At 33.7% G+C, this 25057-nt stretch overlaps 1 protein-coding gene across 1 annotated transcript in view; it reads right to left on the bottom strand.

Annotated features, from left to right (window-relative positions):
• LOC118581295 (fibrous sheath-interacting protein 2-like) overlaps nt 1–25057 on the bottom strand; it is a 77158-nt gene that overhangs the window by 31171 nt on the left and 20930 nt on the right. Inside the window, exons 10-16 of the mRNA XM_036183318.1 lie at nt 22194–22309; nt 21316–21352; nt 20614–20717; nt 18564–18627; nt 15047–15104; nt 11659–11692; nt 727–9655 (exon numbers count right to left, since the gene is read on the bottom strand). Coding sequence (XP_036039211.1) covers nt 727–9655; nt 11659–11692; nt 15047–15104; nt 18564–18627; nt 20614–20717; nt 21316–21352; nt 22194–22309 — 9342 coding nt within the window. The remainder of the gene's footprint in view (nt 1–726; nt 9656–11658; nt 11693–15046; nt 15105–18563; nt 18628–20613; nt 20718–21315; nt 21353–22193; nt 22310–25057) is intronic.

Raw genomic sequence — 25057 nt, 5'->3', positions numbered from 1 at the left:
TTAGATTGGATTAGAGGAAATTTGGAAAATTCAACATATTGGCAATGTATTTTATCTGTGAGGCTCCTTACTAAAGTAAAAGGTAAAACTTTTGAAAAAAAAAATAGTATTTCCCTTCAATATTTCACAATTGTGAAATCCTAGCCTTAGCCAATATGTTGAGAAAACAGGTCTTCCATATTTAAATCTACAAGTCATAGGCTGATGTCTGCCTTGACTGTATAGTTATGGACACTAAGAAGAGATTTTTTAGGTTGGGTGAAACATCCTGCCATAGCTCCAGTGAAATAATTATTTAAAACTATATTAAATCAATATACTTGATGCTATGCTGCACTTTACTTGTTTAAAGATTTGTGTTACTCTATCATCTTGAATAAAATACAAGTGTATCAATTCCAAAAAGTTAATGATAGACTGCAGCAGCAGAGGCATGCACAAGTATTTGCAACTTTGATTCACAGTGCATGTTCAACCAAAATTCTTTAATTTTTTTTTTCATTTTCCCCTTATCTATAGGTCTAGAGGGAGAAAATCCCCACATCTTTTTACTTACTACATAAACAGTTAATGTAGTAACATTTTTATGCATCATGGAAGTGTAAAAATAATCAAATAGTTATTCACATTTCTAAAGCTATTTTCAGAAAAAACAAAATGTAGACTCTTGGACAATAATTTTCCCAAAATTATTCCAACTTAAAAATGAACTCATCTCTTGCTTACCTGCAGCTACGGCATTCTTCAAATGTGTGATCACAGATGTAGTGACATGTCTTGCCAACAAATGCATTTCATTTGGACCCAGTTCATGATCAGCAAAGGCAATTGTGTCAGTTTCCTCTAAAGTCTCCGCTGTCATTTTGGAGTTTTTATTTTTCCATTTGTGTAGTAAAGAAAAATCCTCTTGGCAGGCTTCAAAGCCTTCACTTTTTTCTTCATTTATAGAGGTCATTCGTTTACACCACATTCTGAGCAAATTTTTTTCATTCTTTTCTCCTCCATTTACCACAGACGAAGGATTTTGCCCTGGCATAAAATATGGTTTCATGGTCTCCAGGCTTTCGTCCGGGTGTGGCTGATGGGGAAAGCCATAGCAGGACAGTACTGTGTTAACAATATTATCTGCAGCTAAACATATTTTGAGTGGGGAAGCATTTGTATTAATTTCATTTGGCTCAATTGGTTTGGTGGTCTCATAGTGAAAAACCCTTGGATTTTCACCTTTTCCCATTCCTATGAATGACATGACTTGTTTTAGTGATTCCTCTGTGGAATCATTTGATTTCTTAAACAATTTGTGTAACATACTGCCTTCAGGAAGAGAATTGTTACCTTTTGTGGCTTCCTCATAAAGTCCAAAGTTTGATTTCCTTTGACTCTGGTCTTGTTCTTTGTTTCTAGAACATGATGGCATAGCTTTTGAATTGGGCCTTCCCAATGGCTCTGAGCTTTTAATATTGTTTTCAACACAGGAACTGATGTGTGAGGGTGAATTGGATATGATCCCATACTTTTCTTTTGTATCATCCTCTGAATTAAACATCAAGCCAGATACACTCCTTTGTGGAGTATTACTTCTCACACTAGTGTTTCTCATCTTTGATGTAGGCATTTTCACATGAGATGCAAATTCAACCTGGTTAACAATGTAAACATTCTCAGTTCTTTTGAAATAATTTTTATTTGGAAGCTTTGTGATCAAAGACTCACTGAAATGAGTACATTGGTCTATCAGTGTACCAATGATCTCACTTGCAGCAATATTCTCTTTCAATAGGCTAACAGGATATGGTTCCATTTGGCTTATTTCTTTGTCTAGCTTATTCTTGATTATACTAAGCATATCACTGACAGTAGTGACAGAATATGCAAGTAATTCTGAATGGAATGAATGAACCTGTAGGAGTGTGTTATGTATGTTTTCCTTGGGTATACTAGTACTTGACTTGGGTTCATCACCAAACTTTCTAAATGGTTGTAACTTTGGCAACATTTTTTTGCTTAATTGTCTCTGTTGCACTTGAAAGAGATTGTCTACAGGCATTTTCACTATTTCAGAAAACTCATATTTAGAGATATGCTTAAACTTCAAGTCCACAAATGACTCTAACATGTTTAAGACTCTTTGTATGATCTCCTGCACGATTTGGTTGCTAGGGCTCGTAGACACTTGGTCTTTTTTCTTCATGTTACAGGTCTGCACACCACTGAGGATGTGCTTGCTTGGAACTCTATGCTTACTTTTAGCAGCACCATATTCTTTCCTACTTGTTAGCATTCCCTTACTGTCTTGAATAGGCATCTGAGACAAGAAGCACAGCTGCAATTTTTCAAATAGCATTTCGACAATTTCCCGTCCAAACATATTGATTTGTGCCTTTGTATCTTCAGCTCTGGTAGATCCATCTTTAAAGCGATCATATAATCTGTTTCCACAATCTTCAAGTGATGGTAAATTTAAAAGTGAAAGTGAATACTCCAAATCCTTCACTTTAATTGAAATTTCAGTCAAAATGCTTTCAGCTACAGTTAAAAGTTTAGACTTTTCATTTTCTGTGTCACTTGTTTCTGCTTGCCATTTGTCAAACATTTTTTTAAATATACCTTCTTTAGGAAAAATCTGTTCTAGCTGTGAGGAAACATTCTCAAGGTAAAAACATGCCTGCTGCTCAGTAGGGGAACCTGCACCCAGATTCTGCTTTGATATGCGAAGATCACCCAGATTTGAGACATTAATTGGAGAAGCCAAATTGTGGTTGTTTGTAGCATACAATTCTTGCAACACCGCATTAACAATTTTACTTGCTTCCAGGATTTGATCAGATGGTAAAGTTTTCATACTTAACATGGCTCTGTTTTGTGCCACTCTTTCAAGTTCTTTCACAATTATTTCTAAAATATCAGTTATTATGTTCTTGGCATAAATTCTTAATTCTGAAGCTGGCAGTTTTGTTTTCAGTAGGGTTTTGGCATCCTCTTTCGGTAGAGTTTGTGGCAGCCCAATGGCAGTTTTGGATCGGTTTTCCCTTGGGATCTTCTCTCCAGCACCGAACTTGGTCTTGCTTTTGGACTTAGTACCACTAATGCCTAGATGTGGTTTTGTTTTAAATTTAGAGAGAGAGGTAATTTTTGATCTTACTTTTAAACTTGTTTTACATCCTGGCCTAGGGCTATTCTTAGGGCTCAGTTTAGAATTATGTAGTCTAAGAAGGTACATGTCATCATAACTACCTTCAGGGGGATATCTCTCTTCTAGATGAATGGAAACAAAATTTAATAATTTATCAAGAACTATTTGAACTAAATATTTTCCAATTTGAAATGGTGAATAAGGCAAAAAAGTGTTTTCTAACACAAGAGCATTTAATTTGTCAGCATTATGATGCATTTGTGGTACCCCAAGTCTAGGGGGATTACTTCTTTTTCTTGCTGGCTTATTTTCTCTAAAGCATAGTGGTTTTACTGATGAGGTATCATTGTTGTCCACCTCTCTCCTGCATTCAGTTTTTTTGTATAATGATGTCACAACCACAGAGTGCATTTCTCCCAAAATATTTTCAAGTATATCATTTGATGTGTTGTTAATATAAGACTGAAAGAATTTCTTCCGTGCTATAGCTGATGTTTTACTCTTAGACTTAGATACAATGTAGGGGATTTCATTAAATGGGAGCAAGTGGCCTGTGATTTCCATTATGTTTTGATTCAGCTTCTTCAAAACCTCCTCTACTGCACTGAATATTTCGTTTTTTTCTCTTGGTTTTGATCCTCCTTTTTTCAAAAATATTTCTTCCAAAACAAATCTCTGGCTTTTTTTTTCCATTGTTGTTTGGTTTTCTTCTAAAGTGTCATTTGTGAACTGTGATAATATCGTAGATTTTTCCCTCTCTTTGTATCCCAGCAAAACTTCATTTGATATGGTTAATTGTGAACAGCTAGAATTCTCTGGGGTGGATAAAAAAAATTCATTTTCTGATCCTTTATTCTGCAAAATATTTAAGATACTATTAACAATTTCACTCACAGTATTTTTTTGAAATAAAATGTTGTTTGAACATGTGTGCACACTTTGAATTTCTAAGTCTAAATCATTTTTAATAAGCTTCAAAATAGCACTGGCAATGAAATCAGCATAGTCCTTAAGACTAGTTTGTGAAAAATGGACTGTGGTTCCAAGATTTTCCCTGCAACTGGCAAAGATAGGTTTTGCAAGCTCTTGCTTAGGATCTGTTTTGGTTGTTGATAATTTTAGGGCATTCACATCAGATTCAGCTTGGCCTGATTCATGAGAAATGCTGTCATCTTGTTTACCATTTTCAAATTCTGGGCTAATAAATACATTTTCTTTCTTAGACTTAAACGTTGGAGGCATTAATGAATTTATTCTTTCTGTGGCAAAAGACTGTAACCGATTGAAAATAGTTTTAGTAATGAAGTTGGCGTTTTCCTCGCACGGGTCAGATGCAGGTTCCCTGGTGTCTTCATTTCTCTTCACAGGCATCTGATAAACATCAGCATAAGCTAAATTCGTGTTTGAATGTGAAAAATGCCCTGGTTGTTCCTCAGTTCTTTGTGTTATAAAAAGAGGCTGTTGGCACTGAGATTTTGGAAACATATCATAGAAGGCCAATCTTGAGGAAACAGGATCTTTGGCCTTTATGGCAAGCATGACCAAAGAAGTAAGGTTATGAAGCACAATATCCACTATATCTTTGGACACCAAAATCACATCTGTTTTAGGAACTGACACTTTCGGGATAATATTTGTACCCATAACAACTGGTTGTAAATTCGCTTCTGAGTGTTTACTAGGTATACTATATTGCAGAGTGGGTGTGGTAAATGAGAGATTATTCTGATACATGATATTTTTATAAATATCACATAAGATCCCTTCAATGGTATCTTGAATTTTAAACTCAAGTGTTTTCCGGTATTCTGTCTTATTGACTAGCCTTTCAATAATACCATCTTGCTCTTCTGAATAATTATCTTTGTCACAACTGTTTTGGTCACACTTGCTTTTGCTTGACACAATATCGAGCACTGTGCTAACAACCTGACTTGCAATGTTCTCAGAAACCACAATGTTATTTGTCAGGGGCAGACTCTCTTGTTCTTTATCTAACTCATGTTTGATGCCTTGTAAAATTTTCCTAGCCACTTCTTTTGCATAAATATTTAATTTGGACAAGGACAGTTGGCACCACGAATTCATCTTTCCTGGGGTGTTATAATCCACTGAACAATAGGGAAATTGCTTATCAGAATATGAGTCTTTGCCTGACAATGCTTTGCTTAATGTTGCCCCTTCCTGCTGTACTGGCAACGTCAATGGAACTCTGAAGCCGACTTGGGGATGAAAGAGAGATTCTACTTTGGAAGCAGCAAAAGTTTCTAAATTTTCTAATATTGCCTGCACAATATCTTCAACTACATTTATTTTTGTCTGTTTGTCAACATTCCAGCTCGACTGAATGTCACATGGATTGCCATTTAATACACTTACAGGTTGGTTTTCTGGATAGGTATGCTCATGAAAAGAAACATTGGTTGAAAAGATGAGTGTTTCACATCTGTTTCCACTTTCATGTTTTTCTGTTGTGGCAGCTGAATACAGTTTGTGAAATACGGTCCTAACAACATCATTCACCACCTTAGTTACATCTGTGTCAGACACTAAAGGGCCCATCAAAGGATCTATAAATTGAGCAGACATTTGAGTAGTTGATACAGGGACATTACAAGGCATACTACTAAAACAAGAGTGTGAGAGAGAAACAACACTTAATTGATTGATTAAAGCACTTTGAAAAATTTCATTCAAAATATTTCTTATAATGGGAACAATTGGAGATTTTTGTGGTTCTTTGAGTTTTACTTCAATTTTGTTCAAGGTTCTTTCTAGAACCCACTGGTCAGTAGAAAAGGTTCTAGTTTCTTCTGTGGGTGATGTTCTATCTCCATTGAATTCTTTATTTTGTGTGTCATCATCTAGAAATGACCCTGTTTCAGCTCCTCCAGGAAGAAAATTTCCATAAATTGGTCGATATCGATAATTTTCAATGTCTCTGTGCTCAGATTCAGCTTCAACAAACATATCAGAAGATACTACATCTAAAATTAAATCAACTATATTTGTAAGTATTTTAGTCTCCTGTGGTGAGTTTTTTGTATTTTTCTTACTATCCGATAGGTTAATATTTAATTCTGTTTGAATGGCTTTCAAAATAGCACTTGATACCTTCTTTGCCTGAGTGTATAAAGTAGACTGCAATGATTTATCACGTGAATCTGTGGGAGAATTCTTGTTTTCACATTCCCAATCCATTTTCTTCTCTGTTTTATTTTTGTCATTAAGAACACCAATATTTTCTACATTTCCATTGGCAAATCCTTCCAGTTTAGCAAAAACCGTGTTAAGAATATCTGAAGCAACAGTTTTTAGTTTATTTGGGCACATTTTTTTTGAGTTCTCTGTTTTGGGAGACACTGGGAGATCATTTTTTGCTTTATTTTTCATAATCTCTTTATCACCCATCATCATTTTGGAAATTATATTAGAGATGATGTTGATGCATTTGGCCATTTCCTCCATAGTAGAAGCAAATGATAGGTTGTCAATGTCAAGTGTCTCTGAGCCAGTTTTCAATCCAGAATTTACAATGCTGGTATCTATGTTAATATTACATAATTTTGCAAGGACATATTCCAGAATTGCATTGGAAATGAGTTGAACATTAGATAGTGTTGGAGGATCCTTACATAACTTCTCTGTGTTTTGCTTACTACAAGATTGCTGAAAATCAGGTTGGGAACCTGTGAGTTTGCTTAACATTTCATGCAGTGTTTCTCCAATTCGATCTAACACCTGCCGCTTGGAACTATCTTTCAAATCCTTTCCATTAACAATACTGTGGTGAATACAAGGTGTAGCCAAATATTGTCGAAAAGAATTTTTATCCTGTTTACTTAGCAAAATGTTTTGTTTATTAGCATTTTCAGACCCGCATACCACTGTAGAAGTATTATCTGAAGTATTTGTTTGATCTTCATTTGCACTTGATATCATTTCATAAATACATGTCAGTAATGGACTTTCCATAACATCACTGAAGCCAGTGACATGGGAGTCTACTGGTTCATTGGAACTGGCAAACAACCCTTTGCTAGTATGACACTTTGTATGGTCTGCCTCCCTAGGATTTGGGTGTATCCTGGTGAATTCTAGTTCATTCTGTATAGCATCTAAAACAATATTGACTATTTTCATTGTGTAAGTACTAAGTTGTGAATGTAATGATTTCCCTACCAGTGAAGACTTTTTACCAGTCTGTAATTTTGGACAAACAAATAACTTCAGACTTTTAAAAATTGTATTAATGATCTTATCAGTAATATCATTTACATACTTAGGTTCACATTCTCGAGATCTTAATGGGGAAGTCTTTTCAAGCTCTATGTTGAGTGAAGATAAATATTTCATTTTCTTTTCACTGTCAAACCATACTTTGAATGGCATTTTACTTGACATTTCTTTGGTTGTTTGGGGAGTATCAGAATGACCTCGACAAGTTTGATGAACTGATGAAATGGTGTTTTTAATGGTATTAGGAATGCAGTTTGAGGCCTTATGAAGTATATTTATCACAGAATCAGTTATTTCATGTGCGAATGCACATATTTCTGACCCAGAAAACATCTCTTCTATCCATTCTTGATCTGATAATCCTTGAGATTTTTCTGAGATGAAAGCAGAGGTTTCTTCACCAATTTTGCTTCCTGGGTGATGAGATGAAACAGAAGACATATCCTTGAGCATTTCTGTTAAAATGTGTTTAATTATGTTTTCTGAAGCCTTTTGTATTTGATGTCTTTGATCTTGGCTAAAAATTGAAGCATCATTAGTCAAGCAGTGTTCTGTCTTCACAATGTCTTCACCACTAAGAGATAATTTCAACTTTAATCCGCAGTCTCGAGATCCAACTTTGCTTTGAGAAGTAGGTTTTGTTGGTAGTTTATAGCTCCTTTTGGATTCAATACAAGTGTCTCTCCTTGTAGGCCAATGAATAAATTGCTCTTGTGGTTTTATTTTTTCATCACTGAAGGATGAATCAAGCACACTTCTCACAAGGTTATCTATTTCCTCCTCCTCATCTTCAGAATAAAGAACCATGCCTGGGACATTAACAGGAAGAAATGGTCTTCTAGTTCTAAGATCATTAAATGAGCCAGTGCTAGTGAGCCTATACTTGTCTTCAGCATCAAGACGAGTTCTTATTCGAGATTGTCTATGTTTTTTAACACCTGCTTTTGCCAGCCCCTGGTGAAGTTGAGTTAAAACATCATCCAGTAGCTGAAGAAGCACTATTGTTTCTTCAGATGCAATTAGTCTCTCATTATTAAGTTCAGTTTGTACATAGCCTAGTATAGTGCTTATTGCTTCTTCCACATAACCAACTAGATAGGACTGTGAAAAAATATTTGATATTAACTTTTGTATTTCTTCTTTCACAATTAGATCAGCAGCATCAGATTCAGGATCAGATTTATATTGGTCAGTGTTTTGACAAAATTTATCAAAAATTGGCTCTGTCTTAATTTGTTGGTGAAAATGTTTAGTTGTCTCTTCAAGAGGAAGTTCACTTTTCTTATAAGATGCAAGAGTCATCAACTTCTCTAAAATGGCATGTACCATATCATCTGCAATACCACACATTGGCTCCAAGGTAGAAGTCAGTGTATCTTCTGAAGGTTTTGTATCTAAGGATGAGAAATATTCAGCACTACCTGAGAAACTTGTTTTAATATCAACTGTCAAATCTTCTTGTGAAAACATCTGCACACATTGTTTCTCAACAGCGGACTCTAGTCTTTCCAGCATATTTTCCACAATCTCTGAAGCTACTGAGCATATGTCAACATTTGAGAGCAAATCTTCTCTCTCTGTATTACATTGGTCAACAAAAACTTCAGCAGTCACAGAAGAAAGAGAAGGAATGGCCTGGGTTAAGTCAGATATTATTTCTTGAAAAATACTTTCTAAAATAAGTTCTGTTTCTCCCTTCAAGTGACATTTAAAGTTTACAAAAACATTCTTTAAATTTTTCATCTGATCCATGGCCTTTGCTTTTTTGTCATATAGAAATGGAATCTCAAAACTATCTGTTTCTGTGGTAACATCTTTAGATTTTTTAGTGCTTGTTTCTAATGTCGTTAAAAGGTGACTATCAGATTTACTGCTTCCTATCTTAGGAAACGGGTATTCCAAGCTGGTTTTTGTGTAATTGACTTGTGAAGATATAGATTGTTCTCTCACTTGATATTTTGTGTCAATAACTCTTCTTTCCACATGTGCAGAAGGAGTTTTCAAAGGTGTGGGTGGTTTCTTCACTGGCCTGTCCCCGGCAATTACATATGGATCTGCTTGAAATGCTTTAGGTGTGTAGCTTCTGTATGTGAGGCCCTCACTGCATGTACTACAGAAACTTGAACTATCTGAAGAAAGGTCTGAGTCATCAGACACTGGATAAGCATTACTCTGTACTTTTTCTTCATATTTTGTGATGGCTGGATATAATATACTGGTTACTGTAGCTACAACCCATGTCATTATATTTTGAATTATGCTATTTAGTTCATCAGGAGTTACCTAGAAAGAGATAATCAGATAAAAATTAAGTCATATAAGGATTTATTCCATATTTGGAAGATACGGGGGGTAACATTCAATTTTTTATATTAAACAATTATATAATAATTATATAATATAAGTAGAATACTAGCATGATTTATAAGGAAATGAAAGAAGGAATCTGTTCAGAATCAGTTCAGACTGTTTTAAGCTGGATTATTTTATACTAGGGAAAATATATTTTGAGCATAAAATTTCATTTTATATATATGACTTAAGAAACTAAATTATTTTCCAACATTCATAACTGGGGTAAATAAGTTTAAAATTAAAGTTATCAAATTGTTATTTCGTCATTATCTCATGAAAAGTTTTGGAAAAACCCAGTGTGGTATTCATAACTCTGCTATATATTTTGAAAACTGATTAAATTATTTCAAATTATTTCTCCAAACAGATATAGTAGATGTATTTTGGAGTCGTCAGAAGCATTTGTCTAGCTTCTATATGGGGATGAAGAATAAATCATTTTCATGTCTACTCCATGCTATAACAGTAAGCACACAGTCTGTTTTTATGGAATACAAAAATTAGTATATTTTAGACTGGCTTTGTATCTAACATGACTAATCAGAACAAACTATGAAAGCATAAAATAGATGAATGAAAATACAAGACATGACAGAAAGGCTGACAGGTTGTTCCCACTCAAATACACCTAGGGTAAACAGAAATTACTTATGTTTTAAGTCAACATAACAAGAAAATCTAAAATCTGTGTAACACCCTCTCTGCTGATAAATTTTGAAGCTCTTAGGGAGCACCTAATGAAAATCCACTAGGCTGTGATTACCCAATTTTTTAAAATATCTTTTCACTATAAGGGTAGATGATGGCTAATGCTTTGATAAGCACAGATTGAGATGACTGGAAGAATAAAAGTCTTGTTCACATAAATATACCTTTAATTGAAAATTCTAATAATAAATAATAAATTTTAAAGTATGAGATAATTATTCTATATGAACAATACTGAATGTATATATTGAGATATCTACAATATTTTTATACAAGATATAATGAACAATGGAACCATACTGCCGTTCTTAAACTAGGTGAAGGATAAAGCATTTCCAATTGTAATATAAAAAAGAGGGTAATTTCTAAAATTTTGAATGTAACAAAATGAGGTTAAAGGAATCTTCGTTTTTCAATTTCTTTCAATTATGATATTAAACAGAGAGACATTCCTTAAATCGAAGATTTGTGTGTGCTTCATGCCTTATTAACTGAGCATGATTCAATGAACAAAGGCCCACTGCTGTTATATTTCTCAAGGTCCCAGATTAGTCTGACTAGACAGAGTTAAATGTTTTTAAACTATGCCACTTTTTCATTTCCTGCTTCAAGTCTCAGCTCACAGGTGAGCAAATACTTTTGCCTGTGGTCTTTGGTAGCACGTTCTTCCCACAAGAGTTGCTGGACACAGATTCAGGCATCTCAACTCATTTTCTACAGAGTTAGTCATCAATATTTGCAAAGCTATATTGATTAATAATATCTCATGAGGGATGAGATTCTGTTATCTCATGCTGCTCATCAATGCTAGGTCCCTGAATGTTTACTCCATGGTACACGCAAGAGACCTTCCTAATTATCAATGGTATTTGTTTGTTTGTTTTTTGAGACAGGGTTTCTCTGTGTAGCTTTGCGTCTTTCCTGGAACTCACTTTGTAGTCCAGACTAGCCTCGAACTCAAAGAGATTCGCCTGCCTCTGCCTCCTGAGTGCTGGGATAAAAGGTGTGCGCCACCACCACCCGGCTTTCAAGCGTATTTTTGATAACAATTTTAGACTATAAGGAAACAAAATTATGTAAAAGTAAACTTCCATTACAGTAAAAGGCATAGGGAATGAACAACAAATATCAGTAGATGATTGTTGATAACTGATTTACATTTTTTGTAGAATGGCATATGATAATTAATATACTGTCTTATCAGTTAACTTTGTGATACATACTTTATTTTGCAAGCAATTTTGGAGATTTTGTTGCCTGTAAAGTTAAGAAATAGTTATGAGTTAATTAAGTTAGGACAAATAATTTGTGAATATACTTTCAAAATTCATATTATTTATTGTTTCTTTTTTATGATATGTCTTCTACATAAATATATAATACCCTATACTTTATTTTGTTTTCTTGAATGTTCTATTTAATGTTCTGCTAAGAAACAGGCCTATAGACTCAAAATTGTGCTTTTTTTTACAAAGAGTAGGATCACAGTACGCAATACATCACACAAACAATGCATGATTCTGGTGGATGGAACTCTGACATACCTTTGACATGTCCATTTTGCGATTCTCTGGGGAGTGACACAGTAAAAGAAAGGAAGGAACAGATGATGACTCTATTCTATCTGCTAATAGAGCTGATGGAATAGCAAGGTTAATGATCATAGCTCTCTGGTAATCTTCTATCTCCATTTTAAGATCCCAACTTCATTGTGCTACATCTCACATCAGAAAGACAGCATGCGGATTTCTATTCAGAAGCTACTGGTTTCTGACTACTTTCAATGCTAACTTCAATCATCTTTGTGTAATGATGTGATGGACACATCTTTTCATGTGTTGTAATTAGATTTACTATTACATACTAGTGAAACAAAGGGTAGTTTTATGAATTGTAAAACAGTGTAAGTACTCAGTAATTAAAAATTATGATAAATAAGTCTGAAAATTGAGTTCTGATTGTCCCAAACATGGACAATTTAAATGCCTAAGCTCTTCCTACTTCCTTAGTCAAGTTGGCACTCTTTAATTTTCTTAAGCCTATATATACATTTCAAAATAATTTTTCACAAAACCTAAAACAAAAATTTGTAAAAAAAAAATGTCTAAATATTGCAGCTTACTTGTGCAGAAGCAAGACAAAACAAAACACTTCAATTGTTGTAGCTCAGAAATGGGTTTGGGAGCCTGGCATTGTGGCTGGGCTTTCAGCTGGGTAGGAGGCTGAGGTGGGAAGATTGAGTTCATGAGCTACAATGAGCTATGCTGGGACTATCACAGGAGAGGAGAGAGGAGGAAAAAGAGGGAGAAGTAAGAGATGAGGGGGAGAGGCTTGAAAAGAGAGTAAAGAAATGGGAGAGAGGAATGGAGAGTTAGGAAACAATAGTCTACAGACTAGAACTTTTCTTAGATCTAGTTTGTTAAATCAACTCAAAGTTACACACTTTACTTTTATTATTTATTTATTACTTTGGATTGTCTAAACTTAACTTTAATTTTTTTTCTGTCTTAAGGCATAGAATAGAGTCCTATAGCTAGCTCTGTGCACTGACAGTCTGCCAATATGTCCAAACAGGCAGCAAAGACATATGAAAGACCTAAAGAAATGGATGAAAAATTGGTGTTAAATATTGACTCTATTAGCTGCCAGCATAGCTCAGTGAGTACTGCAGTGCTTGCCTAGCATGAAGGAGGCACTTCACTAAATCCCCAGCACCCTCCAAAGGAGCAATTGGTTTTTAATGCCAGGCATAAGAATTAAAAATAATGGAAGAGTAAAGACCTTTAAAAATTCATTCTTTTCATTAAAGAAATGAACACTGACTAAAAACAGTCAGGAACATAATTCTACAATTCTTAAAAAAAAATGAAGGTTTGCACCATTTCATACATATTTATTTCAAAAAGATGTGAATATATTGGGAGTTTTAAATTAGTCTATATTGCTTCCTTAAAATAATTCATCATAATGACAGTGCATTAATTCTATAAATCTAGATATTAGCCTAACATCTGGCATTATTCTTAAACACAGTGCATTCTCAATAGATGCTTGATAAATAGGTTTTAAAGATGTACCTACCTATATCAAATCTCAAATGAAGACCATTATTGAATGTTTCTTTACCTTCAGTTTTACTGATGTATTGCTAACAAAGCAATTAATTATATGCTAATTTGATAACATTATTTTCCCCAACTATTGGACTTTTACTTAATTAGTAAATGTTCTAACTATAGTCTATGTGACTGAGTATTTCAAACTGAATTGTCTAATGCTTAGGTTTTACAACTCTACTCCCACTGCTAGCACAATTTATCTCAATTCTCTGTCATGAATTTTCATTTTTACATTAGCAATCTTTTGCATTTACATTTTTAAAAGGGACAAATAAGTATTTGAGGGGGGTGAAAGGTGGTTGACATTAGAACAAATGTATGGTCCCCATGGTAAAGTCTTTCATAATATATAGTTAAATTGGTACGTGTGATGAGCAGGGTCTGACCAGACAGTAAAGGGGGTTATAATGTTCTTCCTTTAGCACTTATTTATCCCCTAAAAACAAGTAATCATTATCCACACATGGTAGACATCTTTCCTCCTCATTTTGCTTGTTTGGAAAGACTCATTCTTTCTGGCTGTAACACAATGCTATGTAGACTGTGAACATTCACTGAGTTCTACATATTAATACCCATCAACCTCACGTTGAAACTCGTCATGGACAATACTTAGTGTGAATATAAAAATTATTTGTCATCAGAGATCTTTTCTTTTATATAGCCATTTACACAGGAATCTAGGTTTGTAAAGTGTATAGTTTAGTTTGTGTTTCATTTGCTTTGCTGATTTCCTTTTTAAGGTTTTAGCATTGGGTCACTGGGAAGACAGTCTTGTGTCAATAGCTTGCTGTGCATGAAAAATGGGTTCCAATCCTGATCATACACATAAAGGCTGCATTAGATTCAGAGAGAGACTCTGCCTCATAAAAATAAAATGTCAAAGAGAAGATAAAGATAACTAGTGATGTTGACTCCTGTCTTCTGTCTGTGCACACATGCACACACATACATACTAGCCCCATATAAACATTTTTAAAAGATCACAATGGTTCTAAAACTTCTTTTCAAGTCGAAAAAATTGCTAAAATATATGTTCCCCAATATTTGTTTGAGAAATGAAAAAAAATTCTACTAAATATCACTGAAGGTTTCAATTTCCAACATGAGTATTATTCTGGACAACACTGCAATTATTTTTAAGAAGGAGAAAAATGATCAAGTCATTGAAATGGTACGATGAACTATTTTATCATCCTCCAGAAGCCAATAATCTCAAAAGTCATAGGTAAATATTTCAAAGAGAAATACAAAGAAATCCTGGAGAAAAGGGCAAAGATCATGGGTACAGAGAGCAAAGGACTGGATAGACGGAAGGAGGATGGCCTTCACTATGTCTAGAATTCTAACTCAGTTTTGAAAGTTTTTAAGCAATGACGTTTCAGTAAATCTAAGTAGAACTACAAAAATGGGAAGATTTCATGTAGTCATGTACTTAAGCAATTATCAAAATATGAATACATGATTCCATGTTAATAATTTTGATACTTACATATTTGAGTAAACAGGAGAAGAAAAAATACCGGGGGGTGGAACATCACCCTGAGATCCTAAGCATTAGGAAAAGAAAACTACAGTTTATATTCATCCTCAGTAACTTTTAAAATGGCAATATCATTGTCAAATAACCTGTTCTCACTTATAACTGACCCATTCACAAGCTTTTCAGGACTTTCATAGCACCTTCCAAAGTTCTTAGTGCATAGTTCAATATGTTGTAAAATCTGAACTCTGTATTTACCTCTGCAATGCCTATTGATGCCTAGGTCTTCTGCATGTATTATAGGCCCCTACAGACATAGAGTAAAATTTAATTTCCTACTGTAACATGCTTTCTATGCTTCTGGACTATTAATTTGGCCATTTCCCTTGGAGAACTTTGTATTTATACTTCTTATTTTTAGAGATTTTGCCTAGTCTGTGTTAAGTCTTTTGAAATCTTCCTTGAAACTCACCTAAACAATTAGATATCCTTCCTTAGCATTTCTAAAACACTCTACAATGTTCATATTAAAGACTTAAAAGGGGATGGAAAGAGGGATCGTCGGGTAAGAGTATATACTACTCTTATAGAGAACTCAAATTGATTTGCTGGAAGCCGTGTCAGTTTACAAAGTCTTGAAACGCCCTCTCTAGAGTATCCAACACCATCCTCTAGTTTCTTCAGGCACTTGAACTTGTGCACATGCACACACAGACATACACACAAATAATTTTTTTAAACAAAACATGTATTAAAATAAAAAATTAAAAAAATCCCATTCCTATAATCACAAGTTTACTCATATATCTTAAATATATAATAGCTTTACCACAATATTCTCAGCAATACCTATTTGTGGAATATATTATTTGGTTTATGCTTTCTTGGCACTTGTTCATCAATTTGTTATTTATCTTGTTCCATTGAAATGTCTGACTTACTTAGGATATAACACAGTGAGATTCTGCCTCTGACTGTGGTTAATAAAGACATAGACAAGGCTTTTCTGGAGAGCATCTCCATTGCTTTACTGGATAAGATGTGTAGATATATGTATGTTAATTACGCAAATAAACAAGAAACAAAAGTCTTAGAATGAACTGTCAAGAGAAAATTTTTGTTTTTATTTAGGACCATTTCAAAGTCAATTTAATCAGTAATTATTAATTTTATCAAATAATGAATAATAAACATATACATGCAAACTATTTAAACTCTGTGCTTTTTCAGTTTTTATGGATATGTTTTTCATATCTGGTTTTGGAGAAGAAACTAAGATTAAGAATGCACAGAAAAAAGTCACATGTGCTAGCATATGCTTATAAACCCTTTTCTAGGGAGATGGACTAACAGAGATAAACTAAAGGAGCTGCCTTGAACTTTATCGTGAATCTGCTTAGCCTGTTTCTCAAATATCAGGCCAATATGAATCCCTGCTTAAAAAGAAAACATCTCTCTCTCTCTCTCTCTCTCTCTCTCTCTCTCACACACACACACACACACACACACACACACACACACACACACACACAAATAAATATTATGAAAGTTTCATGAATAATAATCATTACAGCAAATCACTTTCCTAAATTGGTAGGAAGTAATGATTGACTGGACCATTTCTCCAGCCCAAGACCTGGAATTTTTGAGAGACTAGGTCCTGTATCAGGTTGGGTAGTTCGTTATAGGAAGAAAAATGTACTAATACAAAGAAATATTTATTGATGGATGAGTGGATGAAGAACATTGGTGTATAGAGTTATCCCTTGGTATCATTAGGATATTAGTTTAAAGATCAAGTCCATGGATCTGAAGGTGCTTCATACAAAATAGCATAGGATTTTCACATAACCTAGCCATGTCTCCTACATATTGTATTCTCCAGATAATTTACAGTAGTTAATACAAAATAAACAGTATAGAATGTATTATACAAGTAGTTGTTATTCTGTATTGTTTACAGAATAACAACAGAATAATTATACACATACTGAGTATAGATGCAACCAGCATTGACATAAACAGTGTACTAATCTGCTTTGTGGATTTGCTAATACAAAATATGTTGTTGTGGGCACTTAGTTGTACATTGAAAGATGGATCTTCAGGTGAAGGCAGGAGGATATAAAGTTTAAGGGCATTCTTGGAAGGAAAAAGAAAAAGGAACATGCACAATCCTCGACAGCATTATGTTACATGAAATAAGTTGTAAGGGTAGAAATGCAACTCTCTCATGTTCTCCCGTACTTGTGAAATACGGACTGTCAAACTCATAACAACAGAATACAATGGACTTGAAGGAAAAGGACATGCAGTGATGTTTGTCACAGTTTACCCTTTTTAAAATTAATAAATATTACGGATCCAATATGTAGTGTAACTATTGTAAACAAAAAATTGTTAGGAAAGATGACCTCCAGTGTTCTAACCATGCACACATTCAAACTTACATGCACAAGTGTAACTGTGATATTAAAAATGTGTCAACTGGCTTATTATATAGTATTTTTACATATGTATGTATAACAATAATTTGATATGTCTCAAATTACTAAGTAGGTTATCCTAAATTCATACAATTTTACTTGTAAACTATGCCTCAAAGTCTGGAAGAGAGGAAAAGACAAGCTAATAGACAAGTAAAAAGGACATAAAATATAAGCATCCATAAGAAGTTATTTCAATTTTGATTGTGATCACTAGAAATATCTCATTAAAAATAGCCTGAGATTAAAACATAAAACTTTTGAAGGCTCAGGGGACATTGAGAAAGAGAGGGCAGAAAAATTGCAGGAGCTGCAGGAAGAGGCAGTGTGTTGTGCCACTGTGTCTCCTAGGCATGTCAGACACTACACCCACAAACTCTCACTGGCATGACTGCCTAGACATAAACAGAAGAAGGACAACATAATAGATATTCTAAAGTGGAGGGTAGGAGAAGACCAGAAGGCCTGAACCCTACACAAAACTATGGGCACCTGGTGAATGTTGACAGCACGAGAAACAGTCTTCCTTAGGGATGAGCATATCAATTGCTCAACTCTGAAAACATACATACAAGTAACATTATACAGAATAAGCATATTGTACTTATGTACTTAGAAATATATCTGTATCTTTTAATGAGAGGAAGGGGGTATATTGCAGATTTTGAGGGAAAGAAAAGGAAGAGGGCATGATGTAATTATAGTCTAATCTAAAAAATAAAGAAATAATAAGAATCATAAAACTCTCTTTCCTCATGACTCATATACCACAGTTCCAAGTATTCTCTTTATATAACATATGGCTTTTATACATTCATTTATAAATTTGGTTTTTGTGTTTGTCAAGACTATTTCTTCTGTTATAGGGTCAAAGCTCTGGGTAACATCCTGGCTACGTTTTCCTTCAATGCTCAGTACTCTGCACAAGACCTAGCAGAAATCCCTGCATTAACACTTTAACTGGCAGAGCATTTGTAATGGGTATAAGTGACAAGTGAAAGAATGTTTTAATAGCTGCATGATTTCCTGCTGATGTTTACCTGGTTCGCCAATATAACTTGATTTCTTGTTTGGCTTTCCACTCCAATCACCTTTCATATGTTGCTGCATAAACAACAAGAAGAGATTTCTCTAAATTTTTATCACCAACTTATATTTATGTTTATTTTAAAAAATTAATAATGTTAAATATCTCACAAATCTCCAATTGTAAGAAAGATTCATGTTTTGTGCTTATGTTATACTTACTATTTATACAATTAAAATTAATATACTTATAAAAAATGTCTACAATACTCACACATCTGATGATTTTCCAACTTTGATACTCAGCATGTAGTTGTATTCATGTCAAACACTGAAGATTTAGATAGTTAAGAGGAAGGTTCTGTGTTCCTGCTATGATACCACTTCCCTACAAATATAGCATTTTCTGGTAACCCTAAATTAACTACATGAAGGCAAATAAATCAATCAACTTAATTACAAGTGCAGGATATTTTTTAAAACAGCAGCTCAGTGGTACTGAAAAAGACCATGTACCCTCTATGAGTGATTGTGAGTTTCTCTACTCCTCCGGGGACTCAGCCTATTTGCAGAAAAAAAGAATAATAACAATAAGTATCTTCATTTTTCAATATTTGAAATGTGAAAGCAGGCAATGAGAAAAATGTGTGACCACTTTAGGCTTTGCATAGTGTGCCAGAGAACAATTAAACATTTTTGTTTTAAGATTTATTTATTTATTTATTGTGTATATACTGATCTGTCTGCATGCCAGAAGAGGGCACCAGATTGAATTGTAGATGGTGGTGAGCCACCATGTGGTTGCTGGGAATTGAACTCAGGACCTCTAGAAGAGCAGCCAGTGAGTGCTCTTACCCTCTAAGCCATCTCTCCAGCCCACAATTAAACTTCTTATCATACATTTGGTATCTGTGAACATCTGCTACCCATTTGGGAGTAATGTGGAAAGGGAGCAAAGCATGCAATACTCAGAGAGGTCAGTAATGCAGTTTACACGTACTATTTTTGTGTACTGAGATAAACGGTTTTCTTGTTCTTTACTGAACATTATCTGGATGTAACACAGTGATGTTCTCATTTTACAGTCTAGAGTATTGCAATGATCAACCTACAGAGTATATTATTATGCCATTTTTTTTTTTGCAATCCCATGAATAAACTTGACCCATGCTTTTTGGCCTCTTGTTCCTTGTAACGTTTTGAAAATGTACAAAACAAAGATGTGTGCTACAGTGTGTTTTAAGATACTGTTTTAACGGGCTTTCTCAATTTCTTAAATGTAAGAGGCTTTTAAATATGATAAACGATGTTACTATTCCAACAGTTAAAAATTTTCCTGATTTGTTAGCATATTTAACAGAGCTAGTGACACAGCAGATTAGTGAACTAACTATTCAAAACTACAGTTAACAAATATTTATTTATAATAAAATGTGTCACAAAGACATACCATCATGGTAAGCATAATACATTTTAGATATTCTGCATTATTTTTTATTCTGCATTATTTGATATCAATTGTTATGTATTATAAGTCACAAAAAATGATATCCTTTTCTACATTTATATGAAAAATTCATTTGGAGATAATCTATTAAATATCTATTAAAATTGTTGAAAACCATGTTAACTCCTTAGCATAGTGAATCAATTATTACCATAATATTGGAACTGAGAATATTGATTTTTTTCCTAAGATAACAGGTTGACAATTTATAGGTAATATTTATTTCATATGAAATGGCTATACACTTGGATACCCACTGATAACTTTCCATAAGAAGATACGTGATTATTGATTAAAAAAAATGCTAAATCTGTGTTATAAGAAGCCACCAAAGGAGCTCAGTTGATTCCTCTGAGGGTCCCATGTATACAGTAAATATTATACCCTGTGGATTAAATTTAGATACCCTGATCTTGAGTTATTACATTTTTACAATTGAACAATAAATTTCATGGAATGAAGTTATACTGTAAGGTTAAAAATTGGCATTTTCATATATTAAAATGACCACAAGGTATCTCATTTATTGAATTTAGAGTAAATTAAATGTTACATACCTCTTCTTTTTGAGGACACAAAGATGTCTGTGAAAGTCTATTAGTCTTTGTGGGTGAATTTTGTGCTGAAATGATTGACTCTCTAGCTACTGTGTTTCCAGGAACTAGAGAGATAAGAGATAGCTTTAAGTATCAATGTACCATAGTGCCTAAGGTGAATTACGACTTGCAGGCTTGCTCTAGCATTTTCTTCACTAAGCTGCTACACTGACTAGAATAATCAAAATCAGCAATATATTTAAGTGAAACAAACTTATTAAAAGACAGAATCCTTTTGGATGATTACTGCCTAAAAATGTCACTTCTTCCCAGTTGCATCCAGTGAAAAATCTGAAACTCTTATCCTTTGATGACCACAACAGCTTAGTCTCATGAAAGTAACAGGGCCCACTGACAAACTGGACAGTTTTAATTGTATTAAGTCGGCAACAACAACGCATTGCTTGTACAAAGAAATAAAGCTGTATTTTAAATTGATTTTAGGCAAAGAGCACAGAAGTGATAAAAGGTTGTTTTGAGAAGTTTTTTCACAGCACTGGTGAACTAAAAAGAGGAAGAAGTGGTGAGAGGAAGGGTACTTCAGTAATGAAAACGTCACACTAATCATTCCTTTCAAAACTAGGTAAAACAGCTCTCAAAGCCATGTAAGGGAGTCCAACACGTACTTAATAACAGAATCGTTAGTGCTGTTCATAACCTTACCTCTGTCATCGCTTATTGTTTTTGTTACTCCATTTGTCTATATGGCAAAATATTAAAGAGAAAAATATTCATTAGTAATAGTACTTCAGGAAGAGATTATGCCTTCTGTCAGGAAACCGAATGAATCTAGATGCTTTTCTACCTTTTAAAGCCCAAAGTTTGTCATAAAAAGCGTAGCAAGCACAGTGAATATACATAATTTCCCGGGATACCTTTTGCCATCTCAAATTTAGTTCAATATTGAGCTCAATTTATCAAAATATAGGTCTTACTCCTCTTCTGTCTGTCCTTTATTTAAAGGCACAGTTAGCCACTTGATGGATAGTTCTCAAATTTAGTCATTCAACTGTATACAGAGAAATACAATTCTACCAATTAAACCCCAGGCAACACTATAATGCTAATTTAAAGTACTCCTTCCAACCAGAGCCAGAATAAAAATTAGTCACCCCAGATTAGTGTAACATTTTCTGTGTTTATGCCTAATTAGTCAATGTGTTCTCAAGATGGGTGTTGCCTCACTAGCCTTTGCATTCAATTGACTCAATTTGCATTCAGTTGACTCAATTTTCTAACTTTCTCATGTTTAGCTTATCCCAGTGCTTGGTCAAACACATGAGCATAGATTTCTTATATTACTAGTAAATAGCAATGTTATCATCACTATTGATAATGGGCTTTGGGTTTGTTTCTGTTAAATTTCACAGTACATGAATAATAAAGCTAAAGTGACTCTTCCTTGCCCCTGAATGGGATCACTTTTTCTTGCCAAGAACTCCTTTCCCCTAAGAATACCAGGTTAGTAAAAGAGATAACACATGTGAATAAAACTTAAGCAGATGAAGTAATACTAACCACATAATTTGAAATATTTTTACCTTTTGTTCTGAGCTACTGTTCTGTATCCCTGTCTGATATGCAACTGAAGATCCTGATATTTTTGTAACATTCTTTGAACTACTCTGAGACTGATTAACAACAGTTGATACTTGTCCTAGGAGTAAACGAGAAAGAAAACCTTTGGCTTTGGAAATATTGTTAAGTTTAACAAATTGTGTTTTCTTAAACTAATTATTAAAATTGAAATATTCATAAGTAACAATACTTGCAAAAGAAATACAACTGAAAGACTCATTCAATCAATAATATATTAGGATTACTCATTTATGTGCTCCCCTGGATGGTTGTAATCAATCCATCTTTCTAGTCCCAAGAGTACTGATCTATAACTCTTAAGGTTAGTTTGTATTTTCTAAAAGTTTACATGAATGCATTTATATAGTGTGTACACTTTTCCTTTATTTTTATTTTTGGGGAAATAAAATGATTTTTTTATGCAGCATAATGCTATTTGGGTACACCACACATTGTAGTCTACCATGAATTCATGGACATATCAGTTGTTTTCAATTTTTCACATATATATATATATATATATATATATATATATATATATATATATAAAGAGAGAGAGAGATCTATAAAAGTATTGATCTGTCTCTAATCTATTTCTGTTAAATTGAATAAAGCTTTATTATAAAACCTGCCTTAACATATGGTAAATACAACTTTAAGTAACCTCAAAAACTTTAACAAAGTGATCAGCTTCTTTTAATATCAATTACCAATGGATCATAATTTCTCTTCTTTCTCTTTCACATATTCCTGTCAATATTTAATAAGCAGAGAAAATTATTCATTTAAATACATATTAAGAAAATAAAAAAGTACTAATACCAACAGCAATTCTAAATTCAGTAAAAATGAAAAACAAGACAGACCTGGGAAAGAAAAGGACATAAATGAACACAGCAGAGTCTTACCAAATGATTAAGAAAGGAGTACAATACAAAATACATGATATAAAAACATGCATTAAAGACAATGATCTTGAAAACTCACATACCAACTCCTACTTATGAACAAGTAAAAATAGGAAAAAATTGTTGTCTAATAAATAAATATAATACTAGTCTGAAAACATTTTCTACAAAATGATCACAGACACAAATTACTTCTTGGGTTTAAGTGACTTCATAGAATTGAAGCCAATTTTCAAGGTAAATTAAATTTAGACAAACTTTCAAGACACTGAAGTACAAACATTTCTCAATTCCCCTTGTTTTTAATTGGCATGTATACTTTATACTGTGCTGGGCTTCATGGAGACATTTCTATACAGGCATACAATAGACTTCCACTCTCTTTTACCTTTCTTTCCCTTACCATTACCATTAGTCACCTTTAATCTTACACCATTTCACGTGTAAATTCATATCTTATAGCAATATATAATTTTACGTATCTGCATAAAATCTAGGATCCACAAATGGGCAAAAATGTGCAGTATTTCTGACTGAGTCTAATTTTATTTGTTTAATATAATTTTCTACAGTTGCATGTATATTTTTGCAAATGACAAATTTTTGTTCTCTTTTTTACTAAATATAATTCTGTTGTACATATATACCACATTTTCTTTATTCTTTTGTTGAAGGACACCTATGTTGATTTTGTAATTTATTATGAACAGTACTGAAATAAACATTGATGTGAAGTTTCTGTATATGTTTTTAGTTTTTAGGGTAAATATCTAAAAGGGATTTAGCTAGTTCACGTTAGGAATTTAATTTTTTTTTTTTTTGAGAAACATCCATACAGATTTTTATAGTGACTGCATTAATTTATATTCCCACCAGCATGTAAAGACAGACTTTCTTTTATTTTAATACACATCCTCATCAGCATTTGTTATTTGTCTTTTTAATGATTGGAATTCTGTCTGGAGTGGGAAAGAATGGCAGTGTTTTGATTTGCACTTCTCAATGTGTTTTGGCTTACACTTATAATGAAGTTGGCCATTTATTTCATCAGTTTGTTGGCCATTTATACCTCACGTTTTAAGAAGTGCCGCCAGGTGGTGGTGGCACACGCCTTTAATCCCAGCATTCGGGAGGCAGAGCCAGGTGGATCTGTGTGAGTTTGAGGCCAGCCTGGGCTACCAAGTAAGTTCCAGGAAAGGCGCGAAGGCACAAAGCTACACAGAAAAACCCTTCTCAAAAAAAACTAAAAAAAAAAAAAGAAGAAGGAGGAGGAGGAGGAGGAAGAAGAAGAGGAGGAGGAGGAAAAGAAGAAGTGCCTATGCATTAATTTATTTACATGTTGTATTGATCGAATTCATGTTTTGTGTATGCGTGTGTGTGTGTGTGTGTGTGTGTGTGTGTGTGTGTATTCCAAATGCTAATCTAGATTAGATGTATAGTTAGAAAATATTTTACTCCATTCAGTACACCATTTAATCACTCTATTGTCTAGAAACACTTTTTTGGAGAGTGAGGTCATTTAATTCTGTGCAAACACATTTGGTAATTCTTGTTAAATCATTGTCTATGCCTATATCTTTAAGCATATTCCCTAATTTTTACCTAACAGTTTCAGATATTTTACATTATTTGATGTATCTGGAATTGAATTTTGTATATGGTGAGAAACAGTTTATTCTTCTACTTGTAGATATCCAGCTTTCCTGGAACCATTTGCTGAAGACAATATCAGTTTCTCCAGTTCATATTTTTAGCCTCCTTGTAAAAAGTCAGTTGGCTATGTCATAGTGTGAGCTTATCGGGTCTTCTGTTTTATTCCATTATTCTACATGTCCTTTTTGTTGCAGAGTCATATTGGTTTTGGTATTATGGTTATCTTAGGTTTCTACTGTTGTAATAAAAACCATGACCAAGAACAA

Source organism: Onychomys torridus, chromosome 4 (genome assembly GCF_903995425.1).
Source record: "Onychomys torridus chromosome 4, mOncTor1.1, whole genome shotgun sequence".
Classification (NCBI taxonomy): domain Eukaryota; kingdom Metazoa; phylum Chordata; class Mammalia; order Rodentia; family Cricetidae; genus Onychomys; species Onychomys torridus.
This window is presented reverse-complemented; position numbering and strand designations above follow the sequence as displayed.